The sequence below is a fragment of the Cavenderia fasciculata genome, assembly GCF_000203815.1.
Source record: "Cavenderia fasciculata unplaced genomic scaffold Scf_EU5ZYIE01DZOHE-5, whole genome shotgun sequence".
Lineage (NCBI taxonomy): Eukaryota > Evosea > Eumycetozoa > Acytosteliales > Cavenderiaceae > Cavenderia > Cavenderia fasciculata.
In genome coordinates, this window is record NW_004457644.1 from 50,988 (window position 1) to 67,223 (window position 16,236).

The 16,236-nt window shown below is 34.5% G+C and overlaps 5 protein-coding genes across 5 annotated transcripts; 4 read left to right on the plus strand and 1 right to left on the minus strand.

The window, feature by feature from the left end:
• Positions 1-469: 469 nt before the first annotated feature.
• On the plus strand, positions 470-1,213 carry p17 (uncharacterized protein; the record flags this gene model as incomplete). The annotated part of the gene is made up of 3 exons (XM_004352547.1): positions 470-640; positions 722-1,096; positions 1,181-1,213. The coding sequence occupies 3 exons, from the start codon at positions 470-472 to the stop codon at positions 1,211-1,213; spliced, it is 579 nt and encodes a 192-aa protein (XP_004352599.1).
• A 383-nt stretch (positions 1,214-1,596) lies between these two features.
• On the plus strand, positions 1,597-5,096 carry DFA_09172 (uncharacterized protein; the record flags this gene model as incomplete). Its single annotated transcript, XM_004352548.1, has 5 exons — positions 1,597-1,612; positions 1,686-4,223; positions 4,291-4,527; positions 4,601-4,684; positions 4,762-5,096. The coding sequence occupies 5 exons, from the start codon at positions 1,597-1,599 to the stop codon at positions 5,094-5,096; spliced, it is 3,210 nt and encodes a 1,069-aa protein (XP_004352600.1).
• Positions 5,097-5,173: 77 nt separating this feature from the next.
• Positions 5,174-5,558, plus strand: DFA_09173 (uncharacterized protein; the record flags this gene model as incomplete). Its single annotated transcript, XM_004352549.1, has 2 exons — positions 5,174-5,405; positions 5,545-5,558. 2 exons carry the CDS (start codon positions 5,174-5,176, stop codon positions 5,556-5,558), a joined length of 246 nt encoding a protein of 81 aa, XP_004352601.1.
• Positions 5,559-5,641: 83 nt separating this feature from the next.
• DFA_09174 (uncharacterized protein) lies at positions 5,642-6,376 on the minus strand (the record flags this gene model as incomplete). Its single annotated transcript, XM_004352550.1, has 2 exons — positions 5,642-6,121; positions 6,185-6,376. 2 exons carry the CDS (start codon positions 6,374-6,376, stop codon positions 5,642-5,644), a joined length of 672 nt encoding a protein of 223 aa, XP_004352602.1.
• Positions 6,377-7,193: 817 nt separating this feature from the next.
• DFA_09175 (uncharacterized protein) lies at positions 7,194-16,130 on the plus strand (the record flags this gene model as incomplete). The annotated part of the gene is made up of 9 exons (XM_004352551.1): positions 7,194-7,297; positions 7,389-7,671; positions 7,743-8,064; positions 8,148-9,232; positions 9,303-9,533; positions 9,590-9,914; positions 9,988-14,928; positions 15,010-15,297; positions 15,376-16,130. 9 exons carry the CDS (start codon positions 7,194-7,196, stop codon positions 16,128-16,130), a joined length of 8,334 nt encoding a protein of 2,777 aa, XP_004352603.1.
• Between the last annotated feature and the right edge of the window lie 106 nt (positions 16,131-16,236).

Consider the following 16,236-nt stretch of genomic DNA (forward strand, 5'->3'; position numbering starts at 1 on the left):
TTATTATATTATATTAATATTCATTGAGACGATGAATTAATGAGTGAACAGAATAATTCTCAGAGTACTCTGAGATGAACAATCAATCAATACAATTGATCTCTGGGGCACCCGAATCCCATCGGTCTGTAAAGATCTTTAAATATCGGTCTCCTAACATTGTAGTTATGAGAATCATGTTGTTTATGCCATTCATTCATCACCGCGGCGAAGTTTGTTGATACCACAACGAGAGAGCGGAGGACTGGCCCTAAGCCGACTTAAGCCTGGTCTTGGGATAAAAATCGATTTTTAAAATATTATTTATGATTTTTTTTGGGATCCGTGTCTCCTCGGAGCACCTCTGCTCTCCCAATGCCACTCTACTTTAAAAGTCTCTCCTCCTCTCACCTGATCATTATTTATTATTTGTACTACCTCTTTTTTTATTACTACGACTATTATTTATCTTTTTCAAAAAAAAACAATCATGATGATTAAACAACAATTGATTGCTGTATTTTTAATCCTTGCTGTTGTCTTTGCAGGCTCAGCTGATGCTGCTACATTCAAGCTCAACTCTAGATCCTCTGCTAGATTGAGTGTTACCTCTGCCAAGGATTTCGGTGAATTCTTGTTAGGTTTTATTGAAGGTTTAGAAGTATGTAATAAGAATTTCGACAGAATCCGATCAATCAATAAAAATCACATATTAATTCTTATTTCTTATTTCTAATTGTAGATTTCAACATCATCACATTCACGTGCATGTATTGCCGATACTACTAGATCAGTTAGTGAATTTGTATCAGCCTATGAAGAAATCTCAAAGGGTTTCTCTGAAAAGTCAGCTCATACCCTTGGCGCCGGTTTCAAGGTGATGGGTGAAGCTTTGCTCGAAGTACCAATCTTGTGGCAAGAATGTGATATCTCTGGTTTCATCTCTGAAATCAAGGGTCTCGCAAGCAAGCTCGAAGAAGGTGCTGGAGGTGTCTTGGATGTCATCATCAAGGAAGCCATCAACATTTTCCATCACGGTCACGATTTGACCTCTGATTTCCATGGTGCCATCGCCGACGAAAAGTCTCACAATTGGTCTGGTTTCGGTGTCAACGTCGTATGTATCAAATAACTTTGATAGTAATAATAATAATTATACACATTAAAAACAAAATATTAACTATGATTTATCTAATTTTAGGGTAAGATTGTTGGAGTTCTTTTGAAGGATTAAATTTAATTGTTGTTTTGACAACAAACAAACAAACAACCTATCTCTCTATTTATTGATTATTGAAATAAATAAATCCCCTTTGTTGGAATCTGTCACTCATGAGATTCCTTCAACAAAGATCATAATCCCCTCTTTGTAATTTAATATTGTAACCTTTATAAAAATTATAATTATCGTGTAACTTTTGAATTTGAAGAGGCAAAAACTTGATAAGATCGACCTTTGAAGATTCATTCATTCATCATATTAATATAGAAAGTGAAGTCAAGTGTACAGATATAGAATAACATATATTATATACATATAGAGATATACATTATTGTAAATTATGAATAATAGTTTATAGGTCTAGGAAGGAAGGAGTACGATAGTTATAGAGTAGAATGAATCCATCAAATGGTATGTTTTTTATGATTGATATTGATTAATAGAATGAAGATGGTTGGTATTAATGTGTTTGTTGTTGTTACAGATACAATAGAATCATCATCACCAAAATCAACAATGATCAGTCCTTCATTGGAAAGATCGCCAAAAGATACGCCAGTCAATATGATACCGGCTGGTGCAATGATGGGTTTGGCAAAGTCATCGTCATCATCGACATCGTCGAATGTATCTGGAGGTGGAGGTGGTAGTAGTAGGGACAATAGTAGAGAGAATAGTAGATCGAGAAATGAACCACCTTCATCATCATCACAAAGATCGGCTACATCAACGACGACATCAGGTGGAGGTGGAGGTGCACGACCACAACAACAACAGCAACAACAACAACAACAACCTGAAAGAAGAAGAGATAGTAGAGAAAGAGAAAGATTGTCAAAGGATAATATTGGTGGTGGAAGAGGAGACAGAGATAGAGACCGCGATAGAGACAGAGATAGGGATAGAGGAGACCCACGTGACAGAGACAGAGATCGCGATAGAGACAGAGATAGAGGAGACCCACGTGACAGAGGAGGAGATCCACGTGACAGAGATAGAGATGCCAGGGATAGAGAAAGAGATAATAGAGAGCAGCGTGACAGAGGATCTCTGACTACATCTGGCACGGGAAGTGCATTATCCAGCCCCACTTTAATGGGAGGGTTGAGTAGCAGCAATTCGTCCATACCTCCTCCTCCACAACAACAACAACAACAACAACAACAACAACTACAGACTGCAGGGGGAGGAGGTGGATCATTGTCATCGTCAACATCATCACTCAAGATGAGCAAGGAAATAGACAAGCCAAAGGATACTACTTCTACTACTTCTACTTCTTCTACAACGACTGCTGCTGGAAAGCGGTCACCACGTGAAGGAGACCGTGATCGTGATAGAGATAGAGACAGAGACCGTGAAAGAGACCGTGATAGAGATCGTGATAGAGACCGTGACAGAGACAGAGACAGAGATCGTGATAGAGATAGAGACCGCGATAGAGACAGAGATCGCGATAGAGACAGGGATCGCGAAAGAGACCGTGACAGAGACCGTGATAGAGATAGAGATCGCGACAGAGACAGAGATAGAGATGGCAGAGGTGGTGGTCGTGACAGAGATAGAGACCGTGACAGAGACAGACGGGATGGTGGTCGAGACAGTCGAGACCGACGAGGAGGAGGAGACAGAGATCGCGACAGAGACAGGGATCCACGTGATCGAGACAGAGACCCTCGGGACCGTGACAGAGATAGAGACAGAGACCGCGACAATCGAGATAGAGATCGCGGCGATACTCGGTCAGGTGGAGGTGGTGGAGGTGGTAAACCTGGATCATCATCAACATCCGGGTCATCATCAACCATATCAAAATCATTTTCATCTTCGAATATTGGTAAACAAGGAGGTGGAGGAGGAGGGTTGCATTCCTCTTCTTCATCATCTTTCAATAATAATAATAATAATAACAAACAATCACAATTTAACAAAAAAAACAATAATGTATCAAACAACAAAAAGAAAAGACAAAGAAAGAACCGGTTGGCAAGACATCGACAAAAACAACAACAAAGACAGAACCACCATGACAACAACCATGGCAGTAGTGATGAAAGTAACACATCATCATCGTCATCGTCATCGTCATCATCAGAGGATGAAGACTCGTCGTATGGTTCGTCGTCGTCGTCGTCCAACTCGTATTCTTCGGGTAGTGAGGAAGGGTCGTCTAGCCAGAGCAACAGCGATAGCGATAATGGTGGAAGCAGTGATGGTGACTCGAGTGGGTCAGAGGATGGTAGCTCCAACAGTGGCAGTGACAGCGATAGCGATCAAGATGACCGTGCATTGGTCAGTGGTCTCCAAACTCGACGAAAACTAATCAAAAAGATTACCAAAGAAAATGCACCACCTCCACCACCATCATCCACTATTTCCAAAGAATCGTCGACACCACCACCACCATCATCATCATCAGTCTCTGCAACATCAACACCAACATTACCAATTGAAAAGATGGATAATAATAGTTTTAAAGATCAACCTGCCAAACCAACCAATATTTTAAATGTTAAATCATCTGCAATATCATCATCATCATCGTCATCTGTGGCACCATCAACAAGTGTAGCACAACAACCACCTCCAACAGCAACGGTAACAACTACAACATCTACATCTACAACATCAACACCAATTACATCACCATCAAAAAGTAAAAAGGGTCAAGTCACCAAATCAAAAGTAGAAAAAGTGATGGTGGTTGAAGAAAAAGATTCTAAAATGAATATTGATACTACAAGTACTAGCAGTAGTAGTAGTGGTCAATCACCTGTAAACACAAAAACAAATAGTAGTAATAATAATAATAGTTTGGATGATGAAGATGAAGAATTGGATTTATCAGATCAAGAGAATAGAAAGACTTTCCAAGATGAAATGGCATATGAAATTTATACAGATATATTGGACGAAGTATTATTAGATCTTTATTTTGAAGTTCATAAAAATTTACATTTTACTTCAAAATTAAATAATAACGGTAATAATAATAATAATAATAATAGTAATGGTAGTAATGGTAAATATATTATATATTATAAAAACAACAATATTAATATTTTATTAATTTATTATTTTTTTTTTAGAAATAATTAAAAGACCAGGAGTTGATATTTATGGACAAGTATCAAAGAATCAAACAGATACATTTGAATGTGTTAGATGTGAATCATCGGTTATTTCATCAAGATATGCACCACATCTTGAGAAGTGTATGGGTATTGGTAGAACTACAAGATCAACAAGAAACAAACAAAATAATGAATTATTGACAACTCTCTATGGTAAAGGTAGTGGAAATAATCATAATGAAGTTGAAAAAAGTATGTCAATCAATCAATTATTATTGGATAATTATTGGATGAATTATTAATTAATTAATTATTATTATTTCAGATATGTCACCATATGTTTCAGAAGATTCAGATGAAGATTATGATCCACGTGGTGGTAAAGGTGCAACAAAAAGAAAGGTTAAAAGTAAGAAATAAAGAAAAAACAAAAAAATAATAATATTTAATATTTATTAATTAATTTATTTATTTCTTTCTACATAGAACAAACTTATTCATTAGATTCAATTAAAGCATTACCATACGATAAAATTCAAGCAATATTAAAGAGAATGTGTGGAGTGGTATCAAGCAATACAGGTAAACTGTGTGCCAAGACGTTAAAGTGTCCTCAACATACAGAAGAGCAGAGAGACGAGGTTCGATTAAAGTTGCAAAAATCAGCCACTCGTAAACCTGGTAGTGGAAGACCAAGAAAATATCCACTCCCAACACAATCATCATCTGGCAACGATGATCAAGATCTTTCATCAAGTGAATTTGTAGATGTAGAAGGTGATGAAAATGAAAGGAGTTTAAAACGAAATAAATACTCTTAATTTTTTGTGATTCACAAATTTTTTCCAAAGCTGTACTCTTTTTAGTTTTTTTTTTTAAAAGTAACTATAGAATAATAATGTCTGAATTATCTCAAGCATCCAAAATTATAACAAATAGTGCACTTAGAGAAGAAGAAAAGAATCAATGTAGAGACTACTTAAAGTCTGACCATGATGAAGCACCTTTTATCATTATCAAACAAGTCATTTTGTTGTTTAATGAGTTTCAAATAATCAACGATTGTACAGAAAAGGAAGATTTCCTTGCCATGCTCAAGGTACTACTTGACTCACCAAAGGACTTTTGTTGTTTGAACTCGGTTGTTGCATTTGGCACATCCAAGATGATCGATATTGCTTCATCTCCAAAACTTGGCAAACAACACTCCAACACCTTTCACCACCACGATATAATTGTTTTAGTGAGAATTTATCTCTTTCTCTTTAGCAACTACTTTATAAATACATTATGCGAGTTAATAGGTCATGGCTTGTGTGAGATGAATAATTTGTTGTAGGTTTTAAATTTATTAATATTTAATTTCTTATAACCATCTTGAAAGACCTCTTCCCAATAGATAAGTTTTTACTTCATCATCGGTACATGGATCATCAATAATAGATGATTGATAGGTGGGATGAAGATCATCACGGTACAGTGAAACGATCGAGTAGGTAGGAGCACCACCACCAGATACTGGTGTCTTTACCAATCCATAGACCAATAATGTTTGATTAATGGTATATTGGCCAACACCTACTGTCACGCCTTTAGAGACAGATGTTTCATCAGGAATGTTGGTTGCATAACCTGGGAATTTATGTTTGATGAAATGTAGAGATTCACATCTTGCAATAGGACCAGGTTCAATTCTATATCCAGGTGCAAATCCTGTTTTATAGGTGACCGATATAGTTTGATTCGATGTAGAATTTACATTTTGAACAAATCTATTATAAACTCCAATTGGTTTGATTTTAACATTAAATCCTCCTTCAACATAGGTAACTTCGAAATTTGTAGACTTTCAAAAAAAATTAGAGTTTAAAATTACAAATTTAAATAATATTTTCAGAGTAATACTTACAGTTATAACCATCTGGTCAATTGGGTTCTTTGATTTAAGGTTCAAATCAACACCATAGTCAGATGAAACTACTAAACTATTTTCAATATCAAATTTTTGATTTGTTTGATTCTTTTTCTTTTCATCATCATGTTGATGGTGTTGTTTTAAAGGAATAATATTGTCTGTTTCAACTTGTCCTCTTTGTTGCATTTTTCTTGTTTGAATAATAATTATAATTATTATAATAGTAATTACTTATTACAAAATAATAATAATAATAATGATGGTCAGCAAAACAAAGAAAGAACACATTTGTTTATAAATACAATATTAAATATTTAAAAGTAAAGTAGCTGGCGTGTGTAAATTGAATGTTGCAATATTAGTGGGGGGTTCCAACTACGGGAGGGGCCACCATTTTACAAATTTGTTTGAAGTTCAAACAAACTATTAATTAATTATGTAACTTTAAAAAAAATATCAGATTAAAATAGAGGAAGGAATAATAATATTTATTATTTTTGGGGACATGTCTCCTCCAAAGCTTCAAAACTCAAGAAAAAAAATAAATAAAAAAAATAAAAAATAAAAAATAAAATTAATTAAAAGTTTTTTTTTTCACTGTCCGCTGAACCTCGTCTCTTAGTATCTAAGTACCTGTCTGTCTGACTGTTCACTCTACAAAACCATACTATTAAAAGAACAAGTCTTTTTAAAACTATTAGTAGTAGTAACAGCAACAACAACAACATAAATAACAATAATACAATTATAATAATCATAAGAGATTGATTGTTAACACAAACAAGCAAACAAACAAACAAACCACACTCCCCTAACAACAACAACAACCCTATAAGTCGTTTTATTTCATTAGTTAGTTAGTTAGTTAATCACCTCCCTTATGAGAGATAGATAAATATAGAAATAGAGAATATCATTAGAGACGACGACGACGACAACAACAACAAAGACGACAACTTATAAACTACTACTACTTGTTGAGTAGTCAAAGGGTGTGATGGTCATGGAATCATTTAAAAATACATTACGTACTAAATGGACGAAACACATTACAGCTAGAAGGATTAGAGGTCTATGGAGTGACTATCAGAGATCTTCAGAGGCAAAGTATGTTGCTGTCATTGTTGTCATTGTTATTATGTTTAAACTAACAAATCAATCTCTCTCTCTCTCTCTCTTTAATCGTTAAATGTTACAGGGATCCAATCATGAAACAAAAATTAAATATCTTTTTAGACTCTTTTCAAGATGGATACAAAGAATTGATGGATTCAACAGCAGGTCAAATCAAACCAATCGATTTGGATAAAATATATGGTGATTGTTCTGATATTCTAGTATCTCTATTAGAGTTGGTTGAAAAAGAATCATCAAACGACAATAACAACAATACCAATAATAATAATAATAATAGTAATAATAATGTTATAGATGGGATATTAATAAACAAATCACTTGGAGTAATAGAATTAATTTTACATGTATGTACCAAAAAGAATGAAAATATATTTATTTATTTATCTAACCTTTCTCTTATTTATTCTCTAATTAGGACGAAAAATATAAAGTAGTTGTTAAAGATACAATTGGATTAGTTGCTAAAATATTGGGATTATTGGATACTGTTGAATCGGTTGATAGCAAGAAACTAGTACTTCGAATTATCAGTTCGATTGGTGAAAATACAGAGATTAAATTAGAGATTGGTAGATTACAAGGTTTCAAGAAACTCCTTTCCCTCATGAACTCTGAACGTGAATTGACACTCGATGTACTACGTACAACCAAACAATTCTTGGATCTTAAACAATTGGTAAATGATGAGGAACTTTTAATTAATATGAAGAAATCTTCTTCAATGTCTTCTATTAGTGGTATGTAAAGTGAAAGAGAGAGAGAAAAGACAAATGATTAAAAGGTGGTTTCTATATAATTACTTACTTTTGTTTTTTTTTAGAATTTGCAAGACATAAAATTGGTACAGCTGTTAGTGAAGGATTTAAAGTGATTGTTGGAGAATTCCAAAAGGTATTTTCACCAAATGATATGATTCCTCGGAAAATGTCAATGGAAAAGGCAATCATGATGGGTGGAACGGATATGTTGGGTGCGATGGACGGATCGTTCATTCCAAGTTATGATATCCTCGAGTTGGAGTGGACGACAATGTCTGCTATGGCTGCCGAAGGAGGTCGAGGTTTAGATCAAGACATTGATTTACAAACTCAATTACAAAGATTACAACAACAATTACAAAAACAACAACTACAACAGCAACAGCAACAACAACAACAATCATCACAATCACAACAATCTGTACAACAACAACAACAACAACAATCGCAATCACTTACCAGTAGTAATAATAATAACGCATCATCAACTGGAGAACAACAAACACTTTCAACATCATCATCTTCTTCAACGGGAAGTATGTCATTGTCAGCATCATCATTACCAGTATTCAATGAAGATGAAATATTAAAAGAGTTTATGAGAACACAAGAAGCACTAAGCTCGCTTCTCACAGGTCTCAAGGAAGCCAGTCGACAAGATTCTACGACACCTCTTGTACAGTTGGATATTCTCGAAACCATATGCAAGCTACTATACAATAGCAAAAAGAATCAGGTAGAGTTTGCAAAGTTGGATGGATACCAGACACTCTTTACACTCTTTGACAATAGTCAGTGTGGTGCCATCAAGGATTTTTCATCGGCCGAAGGAAAGGATTTCCTCGAAGATATATTTGGATTGATCTTTATCATGGTTTTAGATGGTAGCAAGAATAGACGTATCAACAATCCAGATGCCCTTCAATTTTTATTTAATATTTTAGAAGACAACAACAATAATAATAGTAACAATAATTCACCAACTACTCAGAATAGTAGTAGTATTAATTCATCATTAATTGAAGTTAAATTACAAGCTCTAACTTGTATACAAGATTTAATATCAGTCAATCCTTTAAATATTGTAAATATTAAATATGTTGGAGGTATTGAAAAATTATTTAATTTATTATTAGATATTTTTAAGGTATGAAAAAACAAAAATTAATCAAATCAAAACAATAGGAAATAATCAATCTAATATTTTTTCAATTTAGGATAAATCAAAAGAAGAAGAATTTTTATCAAGTGAAAAGAATTCAACCAAATTATTATTGGCAACTAGTGAATTAATATTATATCTTGGTGTATTATTTAGTAAATACAATTGTGATGTATTCAAAAAATACATTTCATTATTGTCAAGTAAACCTCCGCTCTATAATACTTTACAATCTTTAATAGTTCAATCTTCAATCACTTTATTATCTGATATTGTTTATCACAAGGTAAATTAAAAAAAAACCAAAACAAAAAGAAATAATTTATTAATTAATTTTTTTAGACATCAATTGATAATAATATGATACCAATATTTATGAAAATAATAGAAAATTATCAAGATCAATTATATGATACCATTCATTTAATTAAAAGTAGTAATATAAATAGTGATGAAGATATTGAAAATGATCATTCACCAATACAAGGCGGTAGCAATACTGCTGCTGCCACTTCTACTTTTACAAATGATGATCATGAAATGGAAGTTGAAATGTCTCAAGAAAAAGTAAACTATATGATTAAAAATCAAGATTTATATGAAAAGAAATCTTCAATTGTTGATAGAATACTTTTAATGTTGGAATTGACAATAATGTATATAAAATGTAATGTATAAAAAAAATAACAAAAACAAAATATTATTTTAATCTAATTGATTTATTAATTTTAATTTTTTAGATTGTGAAGGATCATTAAAAGAATTTATATCAAATCAAGAATATATTAAAATATTTGTATCACTTGCAAAGATTGAATTTGATCAAGAGACTAGTGAAATATCGGATTTATGTTTTTGGATGATCAACAAGATTGTGGAATTGGAACCAGCACCACATGCAACCGTTGGTATGTTGGTGAGTCTGTTGGATGATGCATCATTGTCAAATAGTCGTCGTGAAAAACTGTGCTATGCCATTGCCGACATGATGCATTACTATAATGGTGACCAACAACTCTTGGCAACCAACCTGCAAGGAGACGATGAAGAGTCGCGGTTGTTGCGGTCATTGATCAACCGCAACTTATTGAAAATTAAGTTCCAAGAGTATGGTGGATTAAACTCATTGATCAATATTGTTAGGAGTGGAGGACAACATGCTGAAGACTTGATGAAAGGGTCAATGCAGTCTGCGTCTTCGGCGTCATTGTCGTCTTCGACATTGTCACCGACACTACTCGTGTACTCAGCGTTGGTTGCATTGTGCGAGGTGTGTTACAACTGCGAGGAGAATCGGTCGATTGTCGACATGATGGGATTCATGAAGATATCGAGTCTGATCAAGAGCTCGCATATTGTTGTCGACGAATACTTGTTCCAGCTGTTTGCAGAGCTGGCCATGAACAACAATGTGTTGATTCGTGCACAACGCGACTATCTGCAAAACACATTCTCGGGACGTGTCATGTCGGTCATCTCCAATATTGAAGATCCTCAACCACAGTTTACCTGCATCCTACCACACTCGAAGCGTCAAGTCGACGTTGTCTCGTACAAGTCAACCGATGTCGTCAAACGATCCGTCCACAACAACACCATGACCACCACCACCACCACCACGACAACCACCACCATCATCACTGAAACAAATGGTGGGTTGTATGGCGATGAAATCAATCTTGGTGATGATAACATTGACTTTAATAATACTCATAGTCCACAACATCAACGTAAAATTAGTAATGGTCAAATTCCAACTATCAATCAACCACCAAAATCAAATCAAATTAAATCAAATATGAATCAAGGTCATCACAATCATCAACATAGTCATCATAGTCATCAAAACAAACAAACATCAACTTTAAAACCAACATCATCATATAAACCAACAAATAATATTAATAATAATAATAATAATAATTTCCAACAACAAGGTACAGGAATAATTAGAGTACCAAGTTTTAGAAATTTATTTAATGGAACTAGAAGAAATAGTATTGGATCATGGGCAGGTTCATTTGATGATATGTATGGTATTTATCAACAACAATATCCTTCCAACAACAATAACAACGAATATAATAATAATAATTATATTGAAACGATTAGCGATACAATGAGTAATGCTAGTAGTGGAAGTGGAACTGGTGGAAGAAGATTTATGAATAGTAGTAACAACTCTGCTTCTCATATGAATCTACTACCATCGATTGCCATTGATGACAAGGAAACCATCTATTCGTATACTGTACTTGGTAGAACACGTATTCGTTCACCAGAAGCAGCTCTCATGCTGATTGACTTGCTCCCACAATCACCAGCAATGATTCAACAACACAATCTCGTCTTGTTGATGAAGATCCTAGAATCGAATCCACAAAACAAAAAGATGATGTGTGCAGCACAAGGATTGAAATTCCTACTCTACCTGTCACACCAGTCACCAGAGGAAACGCAATCCTACTATAGTCGACTGATCGTCATTCTCGGTCTCTACGATATCTCACCGTCCGAAGTTCGATTGTTGTTTGATTTGGCTTGTTTCCCATCATTTGAATCTCATCCACAATTGGAATCATTTGATCGTGAACAACAACAACCTCAACAACAACAACAACAACAATTGACATCATCCAAATCAAGAAAACAAGAGTTACAAATGCAGGTGTTGTATGTAATTGGTACGTTGACCGAAAGAAAGACACCTCCACTCTACTTTAACTTTGATGGGTTTGACAGTTCAATCAAGATTGGTCAAATTGACAAGTTCCCATCGATTCGTACTGGATACACCTTTTCGTGTTGGATCAAGACCAACTACTTTATGAGTGAAGAGTTTGGACTGTTTTCGTGGCAAGATATGAGCGATAATAGCATCTTTGAGGTGTATTTCAAGTCACTGGGAAGAACCAGTGCCGGTGCACCGGTTGGCGACCAAAACAAGCGTACATTGTGCATGCAAGCACGAAACTATCCGTCACCACCCGAGACATTTTGTTTTGACAAGTTTGCATTCTCAGAGTGTGGCAGTTGGCATCACATTGTATTGACACAGAGCAAGACCAAGATATCTCTGTTTGTCGACGGCAAGTTTGTGCAACACCACTCTACCAACAACTACCCACGTGTCATTACCAAGGACAAGCCTATCCAAGGATGTATTGGTAAACGTCTCTACACGCCATCAAGTGCCAACAACTCTGCATCGAATCTATCGCAATTGTTGCACACTGGCAATGGCAGTACACCAACCTCTGCACACAGCTCCTTTAACAATCTACCATCATTGCACGAGCTTGAAGAATTACAGTTACAACAACAGACTCTTGGCTACTTTTGTGGTCAAATGGGTACGATTCACTTTTTCGAAGGTATTTGGGAAGCACCTTCATGCCACAAGGTGTACAGTCGTGGTAATCTTTACAACAATTCGTACAAGGCCATTGGTATTGAAAACAAGGAATTCTTGGTCATCAAACCACAAGCATCTCCAAATGGTTATATCGAACCTTTATTAAATGCAGCTGCCGCATTGTCAATGTCTGGTGAAATCACCAATCCCAACACTGTCGTATCAGTATTAAAGGAATCAATTGGTAATTTACCTTCTCCTCCAACAAATAATAATATTATTGTTCCACCACCTACTGGACCATCATCGACCTCCTCCTCTAATAATAATAATGTTATATCTTCACCTCCATCATCACCAACAATGCCAAGAAATTCATCATTTGGTAAAGATCAATTAAATCCAATCGTCCCACCAACATTATTGGAACATAATAATAATAATATTGTACAACCAACTTTATTATCAAATTCAACAGATACATTTAGTGATACATCTAAAAAATCATCATCTTTAATCTCACCAAAAGATAATAATATTAATAGCAATACTCCTACATCTACTACTTCTACCATTTCTTCTACTATTTCTTCTTCAACTTCAAATATATTAACAACTTCAACAATGATACCAATTGAAACACAAGGAGCAAATGTAGAATTCAAGGGAGGAGTAAATGTTCATCAAACTAGATGTTTAAAGGATGTGATTAAAGAGGTTGGTGGTATTCATTTATGTTTCCCATTGTTGGATATGGCGCCAGCTCAACAAGTAGCAGGTCTGCGTATTCTAGCCGGTCTCTTGCACAAGAGTGAGACCAATAAGGCACAGTTCCGTGAACTCTTTGGATTCAGTATTCTCTACCACCTTTTACTTCGTTTCTCATCGTCTTCGTCGTCTATCATCTATGGAGGCAATACCGAATTGTCAATGGAGACATTTGAAATTCTTTTTGATCTCTTGATGGATGGAATGAACAATCAGAGCGACACCAAGCAACTGTGGAGTCACGACTGTATGATCCTCATACTCGATCTCATCACGAGTAGTTGTCAATCTGAAGAACTCCAACTACACGTTTTGAAATACTTTAACACGTTTTTGTCATCATCTTCTGCTGGAGGCAGTGACACTCTCAAATTATGGATTACCAACCCATACGCAACCTCGTATAGTCAGGATATTCAAGCACAGGATCCAACTGCTACAGTCGCACCACCACCCGCCGTCTCCAAGATCAACTATCTTTTGGCATTGTCATTGTCAATGGAGGGAGACTGCACATTCCTCCTAAACATTGTCAAAAAGATACTTCCACACCTCACCCCCGTCGATCTAGAGTCTATCTTTAAATACCTCGTTTACAACAAGGATGGCACATACGAACGCATTGCTGTAAAGTCTAGATTGTTTGAAATCATCTATGAGGAGATGCGCAAGTGTCCCTCCCTTCTCGAGAATCTCCGATCGCTTGGTGGATTCAATATTGTCTTTTCAATGCTCGAGTTGCCCTCTGATGAAATCCGTGTGACGGTCATTAAGCTCATTGGACTGTTGATGCATTCAAACACAAAGGCAGCATCTTTGTTTAGAAGAAATAGTGGGTTTGAACTATTAGCAACACTCTTGTCTCGTAGCAACCCACCATCAGTGGTTGTTTGCAAAGCATTGCTCACCTTGATGGTCGATGGTTATAAATTCGATCCAAAATGTATCATGGAAACTAAACAACGTTCAAGTAGTTGGATATCATTGGATTTCTTTACCAGAGACAAGTCATATGACTCGTTATCATCTCTTACATCACCATTAAATGATGGTGATGAAGATGAAAAGGATAAAGAAAAAGAAAAGGAAAAGGAAAAAGAAAAAGAAAAAGAAAAGGATAAATCAATTGGTAGTAGTAGTAGTAGTCATAGTAGTAGTTCAACCTCTACAACAAATAATAATAATAGTACTTCTACACAACAACAACAACAACCACAACATCCACATGATGATAAAACAATTGTATATCCAGAAGCATTACATACATTGTTTTTAATGTTGTCATGTTTTGATTTTGAATCTATTCAAAACCGAAACCATCATCACCATGTCGAATACCAGTGTCTTAATGAAGTTGAAAAACTACTCGACTCTAGTATGAATATGGAAATACTTTGGAATCAACCTTGGTTCGAATGGCTCTACCAATTTATTGAACAACAAGGTTACCATCATTCATCAAAAGATAATCTAGTCTATCAACAAGCTCTTTCATTATGTAAAAAAATGGTCATCCATGATGTAAACAAAAAAACTTCAAAAATTATTAAAGTTAAAGGTAAATAAGAAAAAAAAAAAGAAAAGAAAAAGAAAAGAAAATATTAAATAATACTAATTTATTTATTTTAAAATTTTATAGAAGTTTGTATTGATTTTGAAGAATTTTATGTTCATATTGTTGATTCAATTTTGGATTATTTTGAAAAAGATTATGTGTTACCACAAAATGAATCATCAGATATTATCAAGAATCTTGTCATTTATTTCAAATCGTTGGATGATATTGCAGTTCCACCAGATACATCAATGAGAATGTTAAATACTATCAACCAATTAGCAGTTTACAACACATCAACCATTCGTTCAACCATGAAATCAAATGGTCTATTTGATATTAGAGATACTTTAATTATTCAATTATTAAGATGTAAGAAAAGAAAAAGAAAAAGAAAAGAATAATATTATTATTTATATTAATTTATTTTTTATTTTCTATTTTTTTTAGGTGATATTAAAAAATTAATTATACAATTTGAATTTGATTTTGAATGTGTAGTTGATCAAAGAGCATTTAGAGAATCAAATAATGGATTATTATATTTATTATACTTTTTCCATTTGTCGGTCAACGATGCTCAATTACAATTCATTATCTATGGTATCTTAAAGAATGTTTTTGGGTCAAGTGACGAGAATAGAAAGATTATTTCAAATATACTCGAGGATAATAATGTGGTTCAAATGTTTTTCGATCCCAACATTCAAAACGGTGATGAATTTATCGAATGGTATTACCGCGAGGAAATGACACCAAAGCGTATCGAAATTGAAACGAGAATTGGAAAGTTGATGGCACCCGTCGAAACCAAATACAACAGTCAACAAGAAAAATTGGTCAAACTCAAGGAAAAGAGAATCAAGCAGAGAAAGGATAAAAACATCAAGCAACATTCCACCATCACTAAACTAGTTCAAGAGACCGAGGAAAAGAGAAAGAACCGTGCCTCTAAAATGATGGTAGAATACACTACAATGTCCAAACTCATACCCATTCATTCTAAAGAACGTTTAAACCTTGGTAAAGAACGTTGGGATTTTTTCAAACAAAAGTTATGGGATTCTGTATTATGGATTGCTAATAGTTCAACTACAACTAATAATAATAATAATAATTCAACTCTAAATACTCATAATAATAATCATAATAATTTAAATACTAACCAACAATTACCAATTCCACCAACTTCAACAAATCTTTAAAGAACATGTTCTTTACCTCTAACCCATTGACCTATTATTTTTGACTTGAAAATAAACCATCCACATTTCTTTTTTAAAAAGATGCCAACTTTAGATGTTGATCAAA